The sequence below is a fragment of the Liolophura sinensis genome, chromosome 13 (assembly GCF_032854445.1).
Source record: "Liolophura sinensis isolate JHLJ2023 chromosome 13, CUHK_Ljap_v2, whole genome shotgun sequence".
NCBI lineage: Eukaryota > Metazoa > Mollusca > Polyplacophora > Chitonida > Chitonidae > Liolophura > Liolophura sinensis.
Window position 1 is genome coordinate 10,142,441 of NC_088307.1, and position 26,207 is coordinate 10,168,647.

At 39.5% G+C, this 26,207-nt stretch overlaps 1 protein-coding gene across 1 annotated transcript; it reads left to right on the plus strand.

Moving 5' to 3' along the window:
• Positions 1-3,918: 3,918 nt before the first annotated feature.
• On the plus strand, positions 3,919-25,547 carry LOC135480147 (protein GPR107-like). The gene is made up of 15 exons (XM_064759910.1): positions 3,919-4,038; positions 6,026-6,169; positions 6,631-6,681; positions 8,029-8,147; positions 10,484-10,865; positions 11,494-11,616; positions 12,504-12,637; positions 13,117-13,192; positions 14,244-14,317; positions 14,741-14,858; positions 15,613-15,743; positions 19,134-19,227; positions 21,437-21,484; positions 22,164-22,324; positions 23,511-25,547. The coding sequence occupies exons 1-15, from the start codon at positions 3,967-3,969 to the stop codon at positions 23,620-23,622; spliced, it is 1,839 nt and encodes a 612-aa protein (XP_064615980.1). The 5' UTR covers positions 3,919-3,966; the 3' UTR covers positions 23,623-25,547.
• The last annotated feature ends 660 nt before the right edge of the window (positions 25,548-26,207 follow it).

Sequence of the window (26,207 nt, forward strand, 5' to 3'; positions counted from 1 at the left end):
TTCATTACACCCGCACTCGTGACAAAACAAGTCTACATTATTTTCCAGAAGCGCTTGTTTAATTTCGTAGTTGCACCGCGCCCAAAATCTCCGCTCATCTTTGCTGGTCTTAATATTCGTCACGGCCAAATCATATTTCTGAATGCAATTCCGCTGGAGCTCTCTTATCTCAATGGTAGTCTTCCCGATGTTGGATTCCAACAGTAAATTGACTTAAGAGGTTGGGACCGTTTCATCACATAAAAAGCGACTCACTTCTCCTTTCTCTAACTGTGCTGTAACAAACATAATGAATTATGTTACAAGAACCTTTATGAAAGGTATCGTCTGTATATACGAAAAGACACCGATACCCTAGTGATCTTAAACAAGGGGTAGAGTCATGGAGAATGTAGGTTTGCTTTAAGCTGGGCTTAGGGTTGGAGCCATCAAGTTATTTGTGATACAATGCACTGTACCAAACAATTCCACAGATAAAAACAAGAGACAAAATCCGCCTGTGTATTTGACTAAATCTCTAACTTAACTAACGCTCTAACTGTCACATGAGCGGCTTTATAGACCTCTAATCAGCTCTTGTCACAGCTGTTGACCATTTTTGTCACAAATGTTGTGGTTTTCTACAGGCCCCATGTACCTTACATATACCTAACCGCCATTATACTAGTGAATTAAAAACTTTAATTTAAAGCGCCACTGCAAAGTCAGAGCTAGTTTGTCGCTTCAAATTAAACGATACTTTAAACGATATTAAACTATGGAAAGGTACTGTATAACGAAGGACATGGGTTTAAGGAAATTCAAAAAAGATTACCATTTTTATACTTCTTAATAACCCCTTTATTTTATGCATATTTTCCGTCAATTCAGAAATGACGACTTTAATGAACATACATGGAAAGGGGGATCAATTTAGAGCTGTCCATTCGAGCTATTCCCCGAGCTATCACCGTTGACGTCAATAAAGCAGGCCACTTAATTTCCACCCTGATCGCTGGGGCCTTAGGAAAATCGTAGTAAATTACTTTCACGCCCAAAGATGAAAGCTGGGAAGCTTTTTGCGCCTTTTGTATGTTATTCCATGTATCTTTTCAGCATTAACTTACAAGAAAGCTTACCTTGATGCTCCCGTGTGATGAAACCATTGTACGAACAGTCAGTTCGGAAGATGCAGTCTCAATAACGAGGGCTTCCGCAATAAGTGATATACCAACAACGACCAAGTCGTATCGAGGGCACGAAACCCGTTTGTAAGATGTGTGCTCGTTTCGGCAACTGAAACAGATGGATTTCGAGCCAAAGACATAACCCTGAAGCACGTTTCTTTGAATGGAACTGAAGAATTATTTATTCATTTATTTATTTATTTATTTGATTGGTGTTTCAAGCCTCGAGAGTATTTCATTTATACGACGGCGGTCAGCATTACATTTGGAGGAAACCGGGCAAGACCCGTGGGAAACCTACGACTATCCACAGGCTGCCGGCAGACCTTATCACGTAGGGCCGGAGAGGAAGCTGAATTTCGAACTTTGAATTTACATCGACCGCATTAGTAAGAGGCTCCGGAATCATTACGCCGTGCTAACCGACCATGTAGCTATTCTAGCATGATACACGATTTGAGAGGGCCTCGATCCGTGGCTCAGTTGATTAGCGCGCTAGCACAGCGTAATGACCCAGGAGTCTCTCACCAATGCGGTCGCTGTGAGTTCAAGATCCAGCTCATGCTGGCTTTCTTATTGGCCATACGTGGGAAGGTCTGGCAGCAACCTGTGGATGGTCGTGGGTTTCCCCTGGGCTCTGCCCGATTTCCACCCACCATAATGCTGGCTGCCATCGTAGAAGTGAAATATTCTTGAGTAGGGCGTAAAACACCAATCAAATAAATAAATAAATAAGTATTTACCTTTTACTTAGATAAATAGTGTCCGGATTTAGATACTTGTGCTAATTATAAAGATTATAACCTCTTTACACAGTCTATTACGATGAGGGCTTTATTACAAAGGTAATATTGACTTCAAATGCACCAACAACAATAGATTCACTGTCCGGTTTCCTCACACCATATTGCTGGCCGTCGTCATATAAGTTGAAATATTCCTGAGTACGGCGTAAAACACCAATCAAATAAATAAATACACAATTTGAATACTGATTTCAGTCAATTACTCAGTCAGTTGTTAGTTGGAAGGGGTCCTTTAAGTAAATGGTAGGCAGGTAGAAGTTGTACAAAGAGATCAAAAATTGCGGTCATTTAGAATAATTCAATCACTGTAGAGGCTGATAAAATTCCAAATACAAAACATAAGAGCCAAACATGCTGCGAACTGCATGGTCTAAAACTTATCTGGGACCGAAGGCTTGGCGGCCATAAGGGATTATGTCATAGACGAAAAAAATATCTTCAGAATCCTTAAACAGAATGTTCAGTCACGGCATAAATTAGACATTTATGGATCAAAGAAGATGTAACAAAATAGGTAAAATTAAATATTAGGGTGTTTGATCAAAAGTAAGACCCACAGCATGATACAGTTACGTTAACTATAGTCATTTTAATTTAGCCCACCGAAAGCGGCTTAGGCAGATGGGTGATGGGAGGCGCAAACTGAACTTAACTAGAAATGATGTCCTGGCAACAAGAAGTGAACCATGAGACATGATCAATTGCAAACAGTGTTCTCTGAGTAGAAATTTAATCTTCTAAAATCTGTTTACCCTGGGATTAACTGTTTGCTCAGAGCAAACTTGATTAGCCTATAGTTCAGCAAATGATCGATTTTCATTCGTAATCCTGTTAGCGCACGTAAATCTTACAGTATAGGACGGACCTATACTTCGTTTACGTCATTATGTAGGTCGATCCCTAAAACTTTCCGTTAATTGTATTTATTAATTTACTTATTTATTTATTATGATTTTTAAAAAAAATTATTTAAAGATAAATTTATTCGTTTATTTATTTACCCGTAGTATTATTTATTTTAAAATAAATTTATTTAGTTATTTTTTTAGCAAACCTATATAAACACTTATTCATCTTTAAACGAGAACTGAGAGCAACTTTAAATTAGAATGTGGTGTCGTTCCGGTAATTAAATAATTTAGTATCTCGATGGCTCAAATTGTAGGCTATGTGTCAGAGACGCATTCTAAACGGTTTTTTTTTGGGGGGGGGGGGGTCGGACCAATAAATTTATTTATTTATTTGACTGGTGTTTTACGCCGTACTCAAGAATATTTCACTTATACGACGGCGGCCAGCATTATGGTGGCAGGAAACCGGGCACTGCCCGGGGGAAACCCACGACCATCCGCAGGTTGTTGAGACCTTCCCACGTACGGCCGGATGGAAGCCAGCATGAGCTGGTCTTGAACTCACAGCGACCGCATTGGTGACGGGCCAGTGAAAGTGTATAAAAAGATGTGAACGGAGCTTTTACTTCAAAAAAAGTTTGTGAGCTAAGGTGGAACGTGTTCAGTCTATAACATTATATTAGTCGCATGTTCAATGCAGACCTTGCCATGTGTGTGCTACAACCATTTGCTCTTTATCCTAGCTTAATGAGTCAGACGTTGCATGCTAAGCGTTAGCATTGTGCTTCTTCAGGCAAATTTGAATTAATGCGTTTTTGCACTCGAAGTGTACATATCTACTCATTGCGTGTAAGATAAAATGTGCGTCACGTTACATGAGGGTAGCTTGTACAGTGTACGCCGTCAGCTGATGTGTCAGAGTCAGTGTCATATAAAGCTATGTCATACAACTCTCCGCGATTCGGGTTCTGTCGCAATAAATCACAGCTTGGAGTGTGCACATGCGGCAATGTGTGCGACAAGGTCCTTGATTGGCTACTATTTATCCGATCGACCAATCATGTACGGTGTTTTTTCCGTCTGCGTTATGTGACAGGCCCTGACGAGCTGACGAGGAAAGAAATTCGTAGTTCTGTCACCAATATGTTTATACATATTTGCTTCTTTTCGCTGTTTTTATCAGTTAACTGTCGGATACACAATCTGGTTCTCGAGGTAATGTATTTCAGTTACGTGGTAGATTTTGTCGTGAGAAAAATGGAAAATTTCCGCCGTGGCGCTGTAAGCGTTGTTAGCATCACCGAGTGTCCATCTTTCGTGCCGTTTCCGGATTGCTTAAGTTTGTCAAATTCTAGTCACATAAAACCTAAGCAGAATCTATGTATTTTTTGATGCATATGCTTGGTCATTACTATGTATAGTTGTACCCCTAGCTCTGTAGCTAGGATTGCTCTAATAGGTACTGAACTAACGTACATGTGTATTACGTTTAATAGTTCAATTAAGTTAAACATTGAGGTCTGCTTTTAACAGTTTCTGATGTTTAACCGTTGAATTCCGCAAAGTGCTTTGTGAAGTTGGCCTCTATATCCACTCCAACAAGGTGGCACACGCTGATTTCTGGTGAGCATTAAAGAGAACAGCAGTGAATGAGTGAATCCTTTGGGTTTAGCGTTGTACTTAACAATTTTTCAGTTTTTATGACTACGAAGGAGTCCTTAGTGTGCATGCACACGTAATGTACCTCCTTGTTGCAGGACAGATATCCACTCTCTTTCATCTAGTGCTGCTTCTCTGTGACAACTTACAGAAGGCAAGTAAGCAGCACCACCAAAGCCACAATCCCCTTAATGCCAAGTGAGGAGGCTACAAATTCCTCTTTTAAGGTCTTAGGTGTGACCCGACTCAAAAAGAGAATAGGACGTTTATTACCACATCTGCAAGTGTAAATCCAATCCTGAGTCAAAATATTGTTGAAATTCACAGACATATTTCCTTCTCGCTCGGCATTACGCAGAACTTCTCTTCTTCCCGCGTTATTAAATGTGGAGGGGTCGTGACCAGCTGTCTCTGACCTGAGTGAACATCCGTGGAACATCTGTGAGATGTCGGACATGGCTGATGAGTTGTGTTAGCTTTGTACATGGAGAAGTTTTGGTCCAGGGTGGGCTTATAAGGGGAAGTGTATCATTAAACTGATATATGCCGGGCGCAGAAATGAACAGGGCTTACGGAACATTCACTTCATACATCAAGCAACATGGGTATGTTGATGGCAGCACACTGAATGTACATGTAGGTTAATGTTTTCATATGGGGCTATGTTTCCACATAAACATAGCCACTCAGACCTACCACAAACTACAGGCCACCATGTTGTTGCAGGCCAAACAAGTTGAAGCAACGTCCGCCATGGTTGGAATTCAAACTTCCAGCACTGCTATGAGCCTTAAAAATTTTATCCCAGCCAACAGTTTCTTCATGAACTGAAAAGAGAATGTTGACTTTGATAAAATTTTTGCGTGTAGGTCACAGGTCACATTTCCTCAGTTGCATCAGGCCACATTCCTCAGATGCATCAGGTCACATTCCTCAGTTGCATCAGGCCACATTCCTCAGTTGCATCAGGTCACATTCCTCAGATGCATCAGGTCACATTCCTCAGTTGCATCAGGCCACATTCCTCAGTTGCATCAGGCCACATTCCTCAGATGCATCAGGTCACATTCCTCAGTTGCATCAGGCCACATTCCTCAGATGCATCAGGTCACATTCCTCAGTTGCATCAGGTCACATTCCCTCAGTTACATGAGGTCACATTCCCTCAGTTACATGAGGTCACATTCCCTCAGTTACATGAGGTCACATTCCTTGGTTGCATCACATCACATTCCCTCCGTTACATGAGGTTACATTCCCTCAGATGGATCAGTTTACATTTCCTTCTGAATATTTAAAGAGCTAGATGTCAGCCACCCATGTTGAAGATTCAGGCTTTGAGGCCACAGGGCTGTACAAATCCACTTCCTCCAAAGAGATTTGTGGAACACTGAGGGTTGTTTAACATGGGCTGGTCATGCAAGAAAATCAGTTTTGTTGAATTTTCTCTGTTTGAAGCCTGTTGAAGCCCATTTAAATTCCAAAACGTGAAAAGGTGGTTTTCTTGGATTGGTTATTTATCTTGGACTGATTTGTTTGACAGAATGATGGAAGAGACCAGATCACGTTGAGTACATTTGGATTCTTGCGTCATGGGACGCTGAAGGTCAATGTGAGCCTGTTCTCGTACAATGTCTTACGACCGAGACAAACTGGGGAGGAATCCCAGCTGAAGACCAACGGGAAGGTGAGAAGTTCTTGCGTGTTGTGAACCCATGTTTATGATTTATCGATCTTTGTTTGTGGTTTATGAATCCACATTTATAGTTTGTCACGTTGTAAACATGCTAGTACAGCACAATTGTTACTCTGGAGCCTCTCTCCAGTCATGACTGCTGGAAGTTCAAAGCTAGTTCTTGCTGGATGCCATTGAATAAGTGAAATATTCTTGAGTACCACGTAAAATGTCAGTCAAATAAATAAATAAATTCAAAGTTGTGAACCCATGTTTTTAGATTTCTTTCATGAGGTGGGATGGTACCATACTGGCAAACTGTAGAGCTTCAGTCAATAAAACAGTATTTCTACATATTTTCTTATCTCTTACAATGCACTTTTCGGGTAAATATTTAAGGTAAATATGGTAAATGTTTAGAAGGAATGGTTGACAGATGAATTAACATGATGTGACATTTGTTTCTCTTTCAGTTTGCTTTCACTCTGAGTAAGACTGACAACACAGGTGCCAATGAATACCTTGTGAGTATTGCCCTATCTTCCCAGATGTTTCTAAAGCTGTTATATAACTTTTAGTGGGCCTCTGTGGCTCAGTTGGTTAGCGCGCTAGGCAGCGTAATGACCCAGGAGTCTCTCACCAGTGCGGTCGCTGTGAGTTCAAGTCCAGCTCATGCTGGCTTCCTCTCCGGCCGTACGTGAGAAGGTCTGCCAGCAACCTGTGGATGGTTGTGGGTTTCCCCTGGGCTCTGCCCGATTTCCACCCACCATAATGCTGGCTGCCATCGTAGAAGTGAAATATTCTTGAGTAGGGCGTAAAACACCAATCAAATAAATAAATAAATAAGTATTTACCTTTTACTTAGATAAATAGTGTCCGGATTTAGATACTTGTGCTAATTATAAAGATTATAACCTCTTTACACAGTATATTACGATGAGGGCTTTATTACAAAGGTAATAATGACTTCAAATGCACCAACAACAATAGATTCACTGCCCTATCTGACCTACAGCCGGCCACCCGGTACGGCTCAGCGGGTGACGTCATAGATGAACCCAAGAACCCAAGTTTAGCTGGCCTTAATAACTTGGGAATTTTATCAAAATGATGTCATTTTCAATATGGATTCTGGCTACACAGAAGCACATGAGCTGTATCAATTTGAAAACCATTGTTGGCAACGTTGCGATTTATGACATTAACAAGTCTGGCAAGACTTCAGATTCCAAGTTTTCAGGTGTTGAATTTGATCTTTGTCCAGAAATTTCTAACCGCACTGGCAATATGGACTGGTTTAGCTGTAATCTATAGTGTTACACACGTGTGCTTATCTTAAAAATCTAATATTTATTTACTGTTCTTTCCCTTATTATTCTTTTCCCTGAGGAATTGTAATTTCATACCAGTGTGCGATGACAGCTACTAATTATTGTCAGCATTCCGAATACATCATATGCCAATAGAGCCTATAGTCGTTACCATTATAAATACTAGTATGATGTGGACATTAGCGTTGGTGTACAGAAATTTGTTATCTATCAGTTTTCAGTTAATGGTAGTTTGTAAAATTTTACTGTGTGCTTCTCAGCTGTAAAATTGCAAGAGCAGATACAGCTGTTTTTGGTGGGAAAAAAATTGTTCCATCCTGTGCTGTATATCCATGCCTTCCTGAGGGCCAAGTCGTGTGGAATCTTGAAAAAAGCAGTGATTAGCTCTGGGCACTTTAAGGACTGGTAAATCCGTTGAGCACCAAAGGTTCTACAGTACTCACAGGAAGTCCTTAAAACAAGACTTTTAGTTAACCCATGTTTAATAATTATACACCATGTCAGTGCTTACATTATACATATTTGTGGTTTGATTTGCAGACAAAACTACAGAGAAGCTGTGTCCTCGATCCGAACAATCTGTTTGACACTGAAGATGTGAAGAAAAATACCATCAATGTTGTCTTAATCACTCTACACTTGGACAGCAGACCACCAGTGTAAGACCCCATTTATACTTTATACATTGATACAAAGTCTGGATGATAGCTTCTTGTTCTTGAAATGTGGAAATCATTTCATATACACAGTAGAAATCCTTGTTTTCAGATTGAAAAACCAACCTTTTTTGCCTGAATTTTAGAAATAACATTTCTTTGCATGATAAAGTTTTTGCACAAAGATTCGCAGCGTAAAATTAATCACATGCAAATGTGCATGTATTCACTCTTTATTCCAAACTTCTAATTTCATTTGACTCATTGTTAGAATGTCGACCTACTTTTAAAGGGGGATAACTCTCTTCACTTCAGTTTGTAACCTGGTAATATTTTTGAAATGTATGGTCATCATTGGAAATGTTTGATGCGTCATGGCTGGGTACTTAGTATGTTCAGTATTCTTAGACTGAGAGAAGGATCATGTGTGATGTTTTCAGTATTATGTATTCTATTATGTTTTTCCTACTACCTATAATGTCAAATGAACATTTTTGTTTCACAACAATCAACCTTGGGTGACGTCATTATAAAGTGCCGTCATTCTCAAAGGTGTTCGTTCAATTTGTCATGAATACATGAACACAACAAAGTCACTAGAACATATAAACAAGACATGATCCCAAAAAGAAATTTGGGAAACGAGGGAACAAACATTGATTTGTTGCAAACAGGTTACCTTCCCCCATCCCCCAACCCCAACTCTGCTTAAAGTGGGAAGCAGGTCATTGTAAGAGGTTTGTGCAGTTGTTGACAGCAGAATAGCTAAAGGAGAATAAGAATTGTCAAGAACTTGCTCTCTTTTTGAGTTTAATGTATGTGTAGGGTGCTGGGTGGCCTCCGCCTTGAAGTCGGGAGACCTGGGATCAAACCCAGGTCGGGTCATCCCAAAGACTTTAAAAATGAAACTTGTTGCTACCTCTCTTGGTGCTCAGCACTGAGAGGTTAGAGCAAGGAAACAGGACTAGCCGGGTGTCCGCATGATGTGACTGGGTGGGGTGTCATGTCTGGTGTTCCCACCATGACAGTCACACTTCATTGGCATTTAGTGCCCTGCCTCAAGATACAGTATGTGTAGAAACACTGAATGACTTCTTGTGGTCACATGACTGAAAAACTGTTAAGTAAATAACATATGCACATACATACAATTAATATGTAAAAATTCAAATTAGGTATAATAGAATAGAAAGAACAACACCTTGTTTACTCTTATCATGCGATGCGTTGTTCTATTAAGATTTTAACTCTTCCACTCATTACTGTACTGAAATGAACAACAGAGACTAGATGAGGAATCATTTATTGTGAATTTAATAAATGGTGGCATTGATATTGGCCTCTGAGATGCCATTATAGTGCATGTGGCCAGTGAAATGTTGAAAACAGTGTTTGATTCTTTAACAGACACTGGTAGTTCCCTATTAGGATGCTTGTTTTATATATTTATTTATTTGATTGGTGTTTTATGCCGTACTCAAGAATATTTCACTTATACGATGGCGGCCAGCATTATGGTGGGTGGAAACTGGGTAGAGCGGGGAAAGAAACCCACGACCATCCGCAGGTTGATGGCAGACCTTCCCTCATATGACTGGAACAGAAGCCTGTATTAGCTGGACTTGAACTCACAGCGCCCGCTGTGGTGAGGCTCCTGGGTCATTACGCTGTGCTAGCTCGCTAACCAACTCACTTGTTTTTAGTATGAAACTGTTACCCACATTAAACTTAAGCCATGGTTGACTGATTAAACACTACAGCACATTCCTCCAGGGCTGTAGAATTCCATGAGCTATACAATGTACAGTTAGTCTACTGTATGTCATAGAAAGGTTAACACTTTTAAAGTTACATATTTTACTTTTTTGGTTCTGATCAGTGCGTTCCATTTTATAGGGCAACTTAAGAGTTGGGTGTTTTGTTGTTTTTTTTTTTTTGTGAATTTTGATCTATTTGTTTTCAGAAAAATTTGAGTATTGGCCCCAAGAGTATCATTTTGATACGCTTCAGAAATACAAAACTTTTTGTATTGTAATTTTTATTCAGTCACAGAATGTTCACTAATACGCCAATGGTTAGATTTTTAATTTGAGGAGTACATGACTGGTTGCTGAGAAACTTCCTGGCTTAAAGCTGCAGCAGATTTAATAATGTAAGCAAAAGCTGGGTTAGAGCCTATTACCTTTTTGCTTAAAGGATGATCGCAGCGGCATTGCTACCCATTAATCTGACAACTGTCATTTGAGTGAAGATTGTCTAAAGTTGTTCGGTAATTACAGATGAAGTAAATAAGAAATAAATGTTCGGAAACACTGAAGTTATGTTAATTTTTGCTTTAGACTTCGGATTAACCGTGTGGGTGAAGATCTGAAGAAGCTAGAGTTGTTCCCCTTGGAGGATTCTGAAACTCAGGTGCAGAAAAGATCTCTTCCTGAATTTGAAAGTCACAGGAAAAGGAGGGACGCTGTCACGTCCAATTCAGCGGAGATAAATTCCACTTCTGACACCAAACACAATGGTACCAATTCCCCTGATACTGAACACCCTACAGGGGTAAGTGGGGGAAACTTAAAAGCAAATGGTAAGGATGAAGGAGGTGAGGAACGGAGACATGGAGCCGGAGAGAGAGGTAGTTTCAAGCCACCTGCATCTGTGCATCTTATGTCCCAACTTCCAGTTCAAATACTGGAGAAACTTGAAGGAAACCAGTCTAGTTTTACGGTTAGTTTAACTCTGCTTTTCTGAGAGCTTAGTGTTGATTTATATCAGCTTCAAGAGAAAGATGTATATTTTAGAACTGGTTGTATTTTCATGAATTGCTCTGGCTTCCTTTCTGGAAGGGGGAAAGTCTGCCAGCAGTTTGCGGTTGTGGGTTAATCCCAGGCTCTGCCTGATTTCCTATCAAACGTAATGCTGGCTGCCGTCATGTAAGTTTTCATGTAAAATTTTCTTGGACAATGTTGAATGCGTTAGTCTTTTATCTGGAACACATGTATACTTAACGTTAGTTATTTTCTTTACGTTTTGCACTTAACTTAACATAACCGCATATTTGTGTTGGCTAATTCTGCTTGACCCATGGTGCTAGGGGTTATGTAATTTGCTACCATGTATTAAAGCTTTCACATGAACAGTTTAATAGAATAAAATCCTGACTTAGGTAAGTGGCCAGATTTCACTGGTAGCATGTGTGACCATTTGGCAAGTGTCATTCTGCTGTCACTGTCTATCTCTCCCTGTACTCTAGGTAATCCTTTATGGTTTATTCTGTATAAATACTAGTGCAACTCACTGAAATAATGATAAAACTGACTTCATACAGACAAGCAAATAATCAAACTATGTTCAGTTTCAGTTTCAGATGTCCGTGAACAATGAAAGTGAAGAAGGATTGTACAATCTGTACTTTCACAACTGTCTGGGGGCTGCAGACAGCCCAATAGATTCCTTTGACAGTGAAGTCTCACTGACTGTAAGTTTTTAATTTTTAAATTAAAATTTTTAAGTAATTACATACATGTATATTTAGGGATTTGAGCCAGATGTCCAGATTTTACTTGTTCCTTATCTCTTCCGTGTTGAATGTGATGAAAGCGATCAAAACAAGGTTTCTTAGTACATGTAGATAAATTCAGCCATTGTTGCTACAGCTCATTGTTGCTAATTGACAGTAGCACAGTTGGTAAAGCATCCGCTTCGGGAGCGGTAGATCCAGGGTCAATCCTGGGTCGAGTCACAAGTTGTAACTTTCCCGCTTAGAATTCAGCATGAAGGGGATAGTGCAACGACTGGTTGATCCGTATCAGTAAAATGGTTTGGGCGGAATGGCTTACTTGCCTTCAGTATGGGGTCTCATTGAAGCAGCACTAGATAAAAGAGCAGCGGACGTCCGTCCTGCGAAAAGGAGGGACATTACATGCACTCTAAGGATTTCTTCGATGTCATATGACTGAAAAATTGTTAAGTACGATGTTAAACCCCAAGCACTCACTCGCTCACTCACTATAATTGACAGCAGGTCTGTCAGATAATTGGTGAAGGACAGTGGTACATGTATAAACTTCATGTAGCTGGCTGTTGTCCATCTGGTTTCCTTGAATTTATGTGGAAGATCTTTTAGCAACTTGCAGATGGTCGTGGTTTTCCCGGGCTGTGCTTGGTTTCCTCTCACCATAATGCTGGCCTCCATCGTATCAGTGAAATATTTTTAAAACATGTTAAACACCAGTCTAATAAATAAAATCAACTTAAAGCATGACATTCTAAAGTATAGCATAAATCCCCAGTGCAATATATAAATGCTGAAATTTAATACAACTCATTAAAAAAACTATTTCATTGCACATTATATTTGTTTAGATACAAATCATCGAGAAAAACAAAGGGAATTACCTGTCAGCAGGAGAAATGCCGCTGCCTAGCCTGTACTTTGTGCTGTGCTGTGTTTTCTTTGGGATGGGAGGACTCTGGTTGGCCGTCCTCAGAAAGGCCAGGTACTGTCATTACACTTTATTTGCATGCATCCTGCATTGGTAATGTGCATCCGTTTTCTTTATCCAACACTTCAGCTTTCATTGTGAAAGTTTAATTAATTTCTTATCGGAAAGGCTAGTGTTTGAATCAAAAACTTCATTTTTGCATCTTTGATTTGGGCTTCTATAAAAAAGATCATGTTTACATACCAAACTTAAGGTGAAATATAGCAATAAACAGTGGCCTTTTGATTACAAATGTTGAGGCATGATGACAAGTGATACATGAATAGTTAACTGTCACATGATCCCAAATTTCAACCCCTACCAACATTGAAAATCAAAGCGTTTAAAGAAAATATTTTGAAACAAATGACATTATATAAGCTGTAAGAACAAAAAAGACTAAACTTTAGGCAAAATACAGGGAATGGATCATTTGTAATCATCAGACCATTTTTAATTAAATGAAATCCTCCCGCTTTTTTTTTTTTTTGTAGAGATGATGTTTACAAGATTCACTTCCTCATGTTGACGGTGGTGTACCTGAAGTGCTTGTCGTTGTTGTTTCATGCTGTAAGTTGTTCTCTGACTGCTGTACTATAAAGTGAAAATATTCGTCACAAATCACACCATTCAGTTGTCTCCGTCTTGGGTTTAACATATTTCAGTCTCAGTAGTGTAATTTAATAAATTGCCAAGATTTCTTTAATATCACAGTCCAGTTTTGCACGTAAATTCCAGTTGTTCCCCTTGAATTTCATACATGTAGCGAGTAACTACAGTGGACTGGACAAGTGAAGTGTTCTGCTGGAAATACATGCCATACTATTGCATTCGAATAATCATAGCACAAGTGTTTTTAGTATCGAAATTTAGGGGGCGTTTGGTGTGGGGATAAACTGGGACCTGATCAAGGGATGCGGAACATGGCAGGCATGGGGCATGGTTTTTCAGATAATGCTGCAAAAGTAATTAATTTTTGTCTAATATTCAAAGATTAGTTCAAGTACATGATTGGAGATTTCAGTTTTTTCATACGTGAGATAATGTATGTAGATCTGCGGAGCAAAATGCAGCCATCTTGACATCTTTATGTCATGTGCGAATGGCATAATTCCCCCAACCTTTTCGCATATAAACGAGCAACTTTCAGTGTGATTTATGTGCATTTATAATGTGATTCTGTAGACAAATCTGCATTGGTTGGATAGGCCAATTTCAAAGCTTCATAGGCAAAAAGTATAATACTATCAGTCTACACAGATGCCTTCAGAATATGCCTGAATAAACACCTTACAAACATGCAAAATGGTTGAAGAATTACAGTACATGTACCTCCACCATGCCAACAGTAACACCCATGTCCGATCCATCCTGTGATGAAATTGTTACTCCTCGTAGAACGAGTCAGTATTTATACTCTGACGAGTCCAACTCCAACAATGACAGCTTGGTACCTTTCTTGGAAGTAGGACGTTCCCGCATCGTCTGTCTCGTCCTACTGAATCTTAAAGGATTGTATATTAAATAGAGGTACATGTGTTATAAACCTGTTCGTTCATACAATAAAAGCTTTTTTTTTTTCACAAATTGTAGCACATGTATGATTTTTTACCTGTTTTAGATTCATTATCACTTCATTGAGGAGAACGGGACACAAGAGGAAGCCTGGGCAGTGCTTTACTATATAGCTTATCTGTAAGTAATTAAGTATACCCAGTCAAACAGGTGAATAATTGCAAGTACCGTATATGGCCATAAATTTTGTCCATGGCTAATTTGCCCGTTTTTTGCTGATTCTGAGAGGTCTTTCGATTTTAGAAAGGTGTTTTGTAGTTTGCTTGGAACATGGGATGATAATCTATTGGAAAATTGTAATCCAAAAATAATAATTTGGGACATTTATGTGCCTCTAAAAATACACTTTTGTGGGCAAAATTTTAGGTCATTTAGGGTAATGGTTACTGATTGGTGGAGTACAGCATCAAAAAAAACAATCAAAAAAATAAATTCTAAGGGTGGTAGTGGCAGTAAACAGGCCACAGCTTTCATGCAGTCTTACATGCAGTTTGTGGAAGACAGTTGCTGTTGGTGAGAGTTTGTTTGCATGCATTTGTCCAGGATGAAGGTGACACTGTTGTTCCTCACTATCCTGTTGATTGGAGCTGGATGGGCCTTTGTCAAACATCTGCTGTCTGAGAAGGAGAAGAAACTCTTCATCATCTTCATCCCTCTACAGGTAAGTAGGTGCATCTGTCAGGTAGACAGTAACATCTTAATCACATATCTCAGGTGGTAAAATTTCAATATCAACAAAAGAAAAAAAATTGTACATGATTCAGCTTTCAGAAGTTTTGTAATGCTGTCCTTGTGAAATGAACAAAGGAAAAAAATTACTATGTGTTATTTGTATGTTTCCATATTAGAAGCTATTAGTGTAAGTAAAATGTATAGTATAGAGAAAAACCATAGCTGCAGAGACAGTGTGATAGCTGGCAAATGGTCACACATAACCGGTGAAATATGGCCTCGTGTCAATTTACCTCAGTTATGGTGAAAAAAAAATGCAATGCAGTTAATTGTAATTTATTAGACGTCACTGGTCTAAAATTACTCAAAGTGCTGTTCATACCCAGGAAGCTGGGGATCAAAATGAGGGTGCAAAATCTATACATTTTGTCTACTGACCTACAGGAGCTGACAGACTAAAGTGTCCAATGTGGAAACTGCTGGCCCTGGAAACATACACTTCATAATTAGCACTCTTATTACCTCGCTTGGCGTTCCTCCCCAGAGGAAAGGCCAAGATAAGATATTATTTATGAAAACAAAATTTAGCTTTAAAACATGAGCTTTTTATAATGAATCACTTTTAAATCAAGAGTGTATGGTAATGAAAAATGTTCGATTCAGTAGCAAGTTTTGGTTGATGGGTCTTGCATCCTTTAATACCAGTAAATCCTACATTGTATTGGTGTTGTTTGCTTGTTTAGATCCTGGCCAACGTGGCATTCATTATCGTAGAAGAAAGCGAAGAAGGAACGTCGGTGTACACCACATGGAAGGAGATCTTCATCCTGGTGGACCTGCTGTGTTGTGGGGCCATCCTGTTTCCTGTTGTGTGGTAAGTCTGCTATATTACACCACAGGGAAGGAGATCTTCATCCTGGTGGACCAGCTGTGTTGTGGAGCCATCCTGTTTTCTGTTGTGTGGTAAGTCTGCTATATTACACCACAGTGAAGGAGACCTTCATCCTGGTGGACCTGCTGTGTTGTGGGGCCATCCTGTTTCCTGTTGTGTGGTAAGTCTGCTATATTACACCACAGTGAAGGAGATCTTCATCCTGGTGGACCTGCTGTGTTGTGGGGCCATCCTGTTTCCTGTTGTGTGGTAAGTCTGCTATATTACACCACAGTGAAGGAGACCTTCATCCTGGTGGACCTGCTGTGTTGTGGGGCCATCCTGTTTCCTGTTGTGTGGTAAGCCTGCTATATTACACCACAGTGAAGGAGACCTTCATCCTGGTGGACCTGCTGTGTTGTGGGGCCATCCTGTTTCCTGTTGTGTGGTAAGTCTGCTATATTACACCACAGTGAAGGAGACCTTCATCCTGGTGGACCTGCTGTGTTGTGGGGCCATCCTGTTTCCTGTTGTGTGGTAAGTCTGCTATATTACACCACAGTGAAGGAGATCTTCATCCTGGTGGACCTGCTGTGTTGTGGGGCCATCCTGTTTCCTGTTGTGTGGTAAGTCTGCTATATTACACCACAGTGAAGGAGACCTTCATCCGGGTGGACCTGCTGTGTTGTGGGGCCATCCTGTTTCCTGTTGTGTGGTAAGTCTGCTATATTACACCACAGTGAAGGAGATCTTCATCCTGGTGGACCTGCTGTGTTGTGGGGCCATCCTGTTTCCTGTTGTGTGGTAAGTCTGCTATATTACACCATATGGAACGAGATCTTCATCCTGGTGGACCTGCTGTGTTGTGGGGCCATCCTGTTTCCTGGATGGAGATCTTCATCCTGGTGGACCTGTTGTGTTGTGGGGCCATCCTGTTCCCTGGATGGAGACCTTCATCCTGGTGGACCTGCTGTGTTGTGGGGCCATCCTGTTTCCTGTTGTGTGGTAAGTCTGCTATATTACACCACAGTGAAGGAGACCTTCATCCTGGTGGACCTGCTGTGTTGTGGGGCCATCCTGTTTCCTGTTGTGTGGTAAGTCTGCTATATTACGCCACAGTGAAGGAGACCTTCATCCTGGTGGACCTGCTGTGTTGTGGGGCCATCCTGTTTCCTGTTGTGTGGTAAGTCTGCTATATTACACCATATGGAACGAGATCTTCATCCTGGTGGACCTGCTGTGTTGTGGGGCCATCCTGTTTCCTGGATGGAGATCTTCATCCTGGTGGACCTGTTGTGTTGTGGGGCCATCCTGTTCCCTGGATGGAGATCTTCATCCTGGTGGACCTGCTGTGTTGTGGGGCTATCCTGTTTCCTGTTGTGTGGTCTGCTATATTACACCACATGTTAAGAAAATGTTAGGGTTGGTATTTCCAGTATCACTGCATGTATTAACCTTGGAGTTTTACATGCATATGAAGCACATTGACACAAAGGGGGATAACCCAACTCTGATGCTCTGTGTGCATGCAGGTATTGATTATCGTAACTGACCAAATTCAGTAGTAATGTATTGATTTATTTATGTGATTGGTGTTTTACGCCCTACTCAAGAATATTTCACTTATACAACGGTGGCCAGCGTAATGCTGGGTGGAAACCGGGCACAGCCCAGGGGAAACCCCTGGACTCACAGCGACCGCAATGGTGAGAGACCCCTGGGTCATTACGCTGCGCTAGCGCGCTAACCAACTGAGCCACAGTAATGCATTGAACTGAAGTTTTACATTCATGTGTCTGCTACAGGCAAGCACCTTGGGGGCCGTGTTACCAAATCTAAGTGGTAGCCTTGCCTTCATTTTAGTATTTTTAGCCATGCTCTCATGCACAAAAAACTGGTTTTGTTGACACATTTTACAGGTAGGAGGTTTATAGTTTGGTGCTCATATTGTAATGTGGAATCCACAATAGAATTAATCTTATACATACAAGTACATGCACCTTGGTATGAACAAACTGGTGTTTTGTCTCTGCTTTTACCTGCTCTTTCATGATGTCGAGAGTCCCCGGGATCAAACCCGGGATCAGGGCATACCAAAGACGTCAAAAATGGTACATGCTGCTGAACACCTGCTGAATATTTCAGCGACCAACCGTGGGCATCATAGGTGTTCAAGTAACCCCAGCAGCAATGTTTCAGTTTGAGTAAATCCCACCAATTCATGAGAGCTGCTTGATGAACTACGCCTGATCCTACATGCTGTGCACGCAAAGGGGGTTAGTGCGCAGGCAACACACATTGAGTCTGGAGCGCCCCCAACACCCCAACCCCCCAACCCCCAACCCCCCAACCAATGCGGTCACTGTGAGTTCAAGCCCAGCTCACGCTGGCTCTCTCAACAGCCGTAGATGGTCATGGCTTCCCCCAGGTTCTATCCGGTTTCCTTCCACAATAATGATGACCGCCATCGTTTAAATGAAATTTTCTTGAGTACACCATAAAACACCAATCAAATAAATCAAAAAAATAAATATAATGTAATATCAATTGTCAACATTGTTTTTAATAATGGCTGAATCTGTTGGTCGCGAAGAGGTATTTACACTGTATGGCCATTTTGAAATAATTTAATATTAGCTGACAGTTCCATATCTTCAAATCCAAAAAGCAGAACTGTATATTGGTAGTTAGAACTGGATGAATCAGTCAAATGTAAAGATTGGTGAACTCTTGGTTTGATCATGGATTGGTCAGTGTCATAAAATAAACTTACAAAGTTCCCAGCTTCCCTGTTTTTTCAACTGATAAATGTACATGAAGAACAGTTTCATTGTAAATTGACTTTACAGCTATTTTTAATGTAATTCTTTATTTATTTAACGAGGATTTCTCACAGCCTAATGACTACAACGGAGATCTCCTCAAAGCAACAATTAACAACATAATAACTAACGAAGTGCATACATTTAAATATGAGAATACATATTTCAGATATAAGTTGAAATAAAGTAATCATTATTTACAATGTTAACATCATTATTACCATTACCATGGTCATAAAATCTTTGTGTATCATTGATAAATTTATGCACACATTTAAAAACAAGTTTATTATCTTCGTAATTTAGAATCTTTAGAGCCAAACAAAAGTATATTACATATATATCGTGAACATTGTGGAATAAAAACAGAATAATTTACACCGGCTGAAATAATTTGTGTGAGAGTATGCAGCATGTCCTTCCTATGGGTGGAAAATTGAGAGCAAATAAAAAAATAATGAAAGGTATCTTCACATGTATCATTACAGTAATGGCAAGTAGTATCTTTGATAATATTATACTTAAAAAGGTCTGCACGAAGCAGTTGAAGATATTTTGTTTCAATTTTCAGGTCCATTCGTCACCTTCAGGAGGCCTCTCACACTGATGGGAAGGCGGCCATTAACTTGAGTAAACTCAAGCTGTTCAGACATTTCTACATGCTGGTAAGTTATCGCATGACATGTCGTGTGAAATTATCATGAGGCAGGTGTTGATGAGTTATCACATCATGGCATGATAATCTGTGCCATGATACATATGTTTGGTCAGTGAACTTGCTTGCATGTTACATTAGACATTCTGATGAAGTTATCAGGGTGATACAGTTATAACATGACAAATGCTGATATATTTATCACAGGACACTCTGGTTAATACTTGTCGTATGTCATGCACCTCTGTTCTCTTATTTTGGCACACCTGGCACACTTGTAAGCTATTGTAACTCTTTGTAACACATCTGTTCTCTTACATGCTGATATTTTGACACGTGGCACACTTGTAAGTTATTGTAACTCTTTGTAACACGTCTGTTCTCTTAAATGCTGGTGTTTTGACGCGTGTTACACTTGTAAGATATTGTAACTCTTTGTAACACGTCTGTTTTCTTACATGCTGGTATTTTGACACACACGGTACACTTGTAAGTTATTGTAAATCTTTGTAACACGTCTGTTCTCTTACATGCTGGTATTTTGACACACATGGGACACTTGTAAGTTATTGTAACTCTATGTCTCGCATATTCTGTATAGTTTTCACCTTGGACATTCTGGTTTGATCTGTCATCACAGGTTTTCATGACGTCATGTTTCTGATGAAATAGACAGTGACATATGTATTATGTGACATTCCTGTAGGTTATGACATCCCACCATGTGACCAGTTCTTTATTATGCCATTACAAGATATTTTACAATGAATGTTCAACTATTTCGCATGTTTGCAAGGTGTCTATTTAAGCATATGCTGAGGGCATTAGTCTATGTTGACTGATAAAATTATAGTTTTTGTCAAGCCCTGAAATCGGCCAACTCAATTAGTGTAGTTTTGTTTTCAAAATTAAAATGAAAAGGATACATAAATTGCACTAAAAGTGAACATAAAGTCAACCACTAAATCTGAATTAATGATTAAAGTAGTATTCCAGAAATGTTTTAAAATATTTAAAAAATTCCACACAGGTTATCAACAAAATAAATGGGAAACAGTCCTCAGTAACCAACCGCTCATTTAGTGGGGCCATTTTACCATGTTATCTGGAGTGACGTCACAAATTGGTATTGAACAATGAGAAAACACAAACAAAAACACCTGGTACCTAACCAAAGAGTATCAGCTCTGTTCTGTGTTCAAAGGGTGTTTCTTTTAGTTTGGCGCTCAGTCAGGGCGTTGTTCCTGGACACAAGCATCATATTTTTATCAGTCCTACTTGTCCTCATCCTGCATGGATGTAAGCATTTGGCTTAGCCGGCTGTACTGACCTCAGGGAATTTACCGAACATTGCAGGACCTTCTAATTGATAACAGATTCTTTCATTCATATTTAGGGAAGACATTTTCGAAATAAATCTGACTTTGCTAAGAACAAATAATGCAAAGTCACAATATTTTTCTTCAAGCAATGACTCCCCCGAGGCAGTTTCCTTGCCAGCTCACCCTGACAAGTTACTGTAGTATCCTGCCCAACATGTATGCATTGTGACGCGGGCAGACATTCTCAGTTCCCTCCTCCCTGCTCATAAATGTGGGGTTCAGTATGCACAAGTTTAACGTTTAAACAAACCGCAAATTCCATTTTACTGCATCAATATCTGTCTATCCACTATAAGAAACTACACTGACCATTGAGAGCTAATATGTTTTTTGACGTGATGCTCTCAGCGCTAGTGATTGGCCAAGTTCATAGGGGCTTCTTCGGCTTTCAGAATTTTATAGAATATTTTACATATTTTTCTGTGATAACTGTGCCCTGTGTCCTTTTTTCTATGTTCATATAGTGGCAGACTTGATGTTCAATTGAAAATTGCTCTTTCATGTGCGAAAAGTTTGAGGATTTATGGCACCATCAGTATTGATATCTATAAACTATGTGAAATATCACTGATTTCATCAATGAAATAAATCCTGATATTTCTCCCTAATGTAAATATAAAGGGTTAATAATTTCTCAGATGACCTTTGTTCATTTAGGCCTGTTTTGGAACTTTAGATATGCAGCGAATTATGGTTTAATGTTTTTGTTCAAGTCTTGTATAGATATCTTTGTACATATTTATCAAATGTCCATGAATAAAGAGCATGTACTTGGATGTCAACATTTTGTCTTAAACCATATATTCAAAACATTCTTATATCATATTTTATTTTCAGGTTGTCTGTTACATCTACTTCACTAGGATCATTGTCTACCTGCTGCAGGTAACTTTATAAGAGAGTCACTTATTAATGGGTACACACAGTGTTCACACAGGTCTAAACTGGATTAGCCATGGGTTCTCTTGTAGCTGTACACAATCATTTTTCCCCAAAAGCATGACAAGCCAACATGGCAAAGGCAGGAATAAACAGTATGCTACACAGCTTGGACCTGAATTACTTCAGACAGGAAAGGCGCCTGTTCAGTTTATAGTCGTTGTCAGTTTTGCCAGATTTCCTTGACAAATAATCCAAAGCTCTATCATATATAAATAGTTAAATATAATTCGGTTTGGAACGAAAAACTGGCAGAATAAGTAAACATTCTTATTAATGTCACAGCACCAGTGAAGGTGTTTGTAGTTTTGCCGAATTTGTAAATGTTCTCCGTTATAATTTCTTAAGGACATTTTAATGAGGACGGAATAACAGTGACAGGGTATCTGAAGTGTCTGTAAATTCAGTGTAATATTTTGTGACAGATTATTAATTCTCTTAAAATCAGCAACATGCGGATGGTTGTGGGTTTCTTCTAGGCTGTGCCGGGTTTCCACCAACCACAATGCTGGCCGCCGTGGTATAAGTGAAATATTCTTGAGTACGGCATAAAACACCAATCCAATAAATAAATAAATCTTATATTAAAGTGAAATATGCTGGATTAAATCTTGAATCTTTTCAGATAACTGTGCCCTTCAAGTACAGCTGGTTTGATGAGCTGTTTAAACAAGTTGCCGTGGTGATCTTCTTTGTTGTCACGGGGATGAAATTTCGTCCTGCCTCTGATAATCCATATCTTCAAGTTCCCACAGAGAGCGATGATGAAATTGAAATGGAAGAAGTGTAAGTCTGTGTTTCACCACAATTGCCCAGCAGTATATTAAATGCTGAAGTGCAGGAAATAAATGCCAAAGGAAATACTGCAGCATTGGTCCAACTTAGAAAATACTGCAGCATTGGTCCAATTTAGGAAATACTGCAGCAATTGGTCCACTTTAGGATATATTACAGCATTGGTCCAACTTAGAACATACTGCAGCATTGGTCCAATTTAGGAAATACTGCAGTAATTGGTCCACTTTAGGATATATTACAGCATTGGTCCAACTTAGAAAATACTGCAGCATTGGTCCACTTTAGGAAATACTACAGCATTGGTCCACTTTAGGAAATACTGCAGCATCGATCCAGCGTAGGAAATACTGCTGCATTGGTCCAGTTTAGCAAAATATGGAGCATTGGCCCAGCACAGGAAATGTTGCATCATTTGTCTAACCCAAGGATGTCATTGATTTGCAGAAATACTGCCCCATTGGTATAGCTTTATAAACATTCCCCCACTGGTACAGAAGTGCTACACCATTCATCTAACTAGGGAAATACCGACCCGTTAGTAATACTTGGGAAATACTGCACCATTGGCCTGACTTGGGAAATACCGTCCCATTGGTACTGATTGGGAAACTGCACCATTGGTTCGACCTGGGAAATACTGCACCATTGGCCTGACTTGGGACATAGGGTCCCATTGGTGCTGCTTGGGAAATACTGTCCCATTGGTACTGCTTGGGAAATACTGCCCCTTAGTACTGCTTGGGAAATACTGCACCATTGGCCTGACTTGGGACATACTGTTCCATTGGTTCTTCTTGGGAAATGCTGTCCCATTGATACTGCTTGGGAAATACTGTCCCATTGGTACTGCTTGGGAAATACTGTCTCATTGGTTAGTGTTTGTAATGCTTGGGAACTACTATACAATTGTGCCTTCTAAAATATTACACCATACTGGTCCAGCCAAGAAAATACTGCATAAATTATTCCGCTTACTACACACTCCACCCTTGGACCATGTACTGTAATACTGTTGAAAATACTGTACTGTTGGTTCTGCTTTACAGTAAATGGGTCCACAAAATGTGCATTTACATTGGAGGGATAGGTATTGACTTTTCATATGGAAATCCCTTCAGAAGAAGTAAATAGCTGTTTTCAAATATTAATATTTATTTTTGTTTTTATTTCACAGATTAACAAAATCTGGAGCACTGCAGAATGTGACCAAAGTGAACAGGGGAGACAGTTCTGAGAGGGATACAAGTACAACGAGCAAACGAGAAAGTAGTCATGAATATGACTGATGTAAACATAGCTAAAAGTGGAGGTCTAAAAATACTGGTAGTCAGTCGAATATGGCATACTATCCTGTATAGAGTGCGGAAAGTGGTATTTGCAGGATAAGGAATAGGGTGTGTTTGAAAGAACAACATAAAATTTTGCATATCATCTGTAAATTTCAGTTTTAGTGTGCACATTGCTTACATCTTCTGAAACTTTTGATGAGTGTTTGAGAATGGTGGGGATGCTTTTTTCTGGAAGCTTCTTGAGTGGTCTTTGGTGAAATGGTGTCAGTCTTTGTGTACATGTATATGTGTGTATGCACAGTTTCCTGTTTGACAACAAGGCATATCTATATTCAATCTTTCTACCAGGCAAATTGCCACTGCCGAAAAAATTAAGTTGTTTGTTTTTAATGGCCACATGTAGATGTAGGACGTACAGGGTGTTTGTTCACTCGCAGCCACAGGTATTGGAATCATTGAAGTTCCCAGGCCTCTGCTATAACTATTTAAGGCTCAGTGGCAGGAAACAGTGGTTGGATCTTGATGTTGAAATGTTCAGTGGCTGCCCAGGTAGTGTTACATGAAGTTTCTCAGATCATTTGCCTTCCACTACATCATGTTCATCTGTGTGTCACACCTGGGAAAATTTTTCAGTTACATAGACAGGTATTTTGGAACCAAGCTGGGTCTTTTCTTGCAGTACCTACTGGTTACAGCTCAGCTCTGCTCAGTTGCAGCAGATAACCAACCCTTTTTTGTAGTAATAAACTGTCAGGTACCCATTGGTGATTGAACACTTCCATGTCGCATGATACCAACCGGTTCCAGTTGGTAACAGCATTTATTGAATTTATTTATTTATTTGATTGGTGTTTTACACGTAAATAAAGAATATTTTACTTATACGACGGCGGCCAGCATTATGCATGTATTAAAACTTGTAGGTTAAATCCAATGTGTTGTAGTGTGACAAACTTATTAGTACTTTGCTTCCTCTCCTGCCGTATGTGGGAAGGTCTGCCAGCAACCTGTGGATGGTTGTGGGTTTCCCCCGGGGTCTGCCCGATTTCCTCCCACCATTATGCTGGCTGCCGTTGTATAAGTAAAATATTTTTGAGTACGGCATAAAACACCAATCAAATTAATAAATAAATAAATATTGGCACTTTGGGGGTAGGGTGGGGAGGTGTGGTGGATGAGGGGTGTACCAATCCCTCTGATAACCAACCTGTTACCAATTTGTATGGGTTGGTCATAGTTTGCGGGTATACCTGCCTGTGGATTACTCTTAGTACTTGTTTCCTCTACCATCAAAACCAACTGCTCTTCTATAAGTTAAATATTCTTGACCAGGTCGTTCAACCCCAATCAAATAAATGAATATTTTCCTTCAGTTGGAGCAGACAGTAATATCTGGGAAGATCTGAGTGGTGAATGTGTTGTTTGCTATGCAGAGTGATAGGTGGAATTTTATGATTTTCCAAAGTATGTAAGTCCCGAAAGTCTCATCTAAACTTACATCTCATACATGTACATTTTCACATGTAAAGTAGTGAAATATTCTTCAACTCAATCAAATAAATAGATTGTGTATGCAATATGTGAGAGATCTTCGTGATATGATTGAAAAGCTATTAAGAGATTTGTGGGATTTGGCGATGTTTTCCGTGTTGAATTGGACAAAGAAATGCATGTACAGTGTACTATAGTCATTCTTGTGTGTTGATGTATTTATAATTTCTGGTTTGTGTATATAATGACAAATGTCAGTGTTTCTCTTACAATGTGTATACGTGTATATACAGGTTTTATGTACAGGACTATCGGGTTCTTTTGGTGTTTTGTCAAAGAGCTGTTACCTGTAATACTTGAATTTATTTAGAAATGTGTGCAAGTGCAAGAGTGATCTGATTGAACTGCTTATATATATATATATATATATATATATACACACGTGTAGTTTACTGGATTCGCGTATTAACTATCATGATTGCCCTGTTAGACGGAATTTTTAGATTTACGACTGCAACGTTCTACTACAGTTCAGTCAACAAAGAATATCTGTTGTCCGTCATTTATAACTACCCCAAATGACTTTCGTCCGTGACAAAGCTGCTCAAGCTGGGAGTTCTGTTGGTTTTGGATAGGTTTTCTTGGGTTTGTTTGGAAGGTATGATGGTATCCTACTGAGAAAATGTGATTATCACCACCAAAATTAACATTTATAACATTATCCGCCCCCAAATATACACTTTGTTGGTCGAAATTTTTGGTTATTTAAGGTACATGGTAAGCAGTTATCGCCTAGTCAAAGCAACTTGAAGCTATCTTAGACTAAAGCCAGGCCAAGCCTTGGCTTAAAACAGTTTAGCATTCTAAATTTTCATTGTCATACTTGAAATTGTCTTCAGAAAATTGAAAATTAGTGTTTTAAGTTCAAATTATAAGTTCAGGAAAATATGACAAGGTAAGACAAGGTCTGACTGAAGTCTGAGATTGCATTGTGGCCCTTGTTTTCAGCAAGGAAATGACCTCAGATGTAAAAAAATGTCACATTATTTTACTTTTGTATTACTGTTATTGTAAAATTAGTTTATACATAT

Coding starts and splice junctions, on each gene's coding strand:
- LOC135480147 (XM_064759910.1), top strand. CDS start 3,967: ATGTTTATACATATTTGCTTCTTTTCGCTGTTTTTATCAGTTAACTGT. Junction 6,170..6,630: donor AGCTGAAGACCAACGGGAAG/GTGAGAAGTTCT, acceptor TTTCTCTTTCAG/TTTGCTTTCACTCTGAGTAA. Junction 10,866..11,493: donor GAAACCAGTCTAGTTTTACG/GTTAGTTTAACT, acceptor AACTATGTTCAG/TTTCAGTTTCAGATGTCCGT.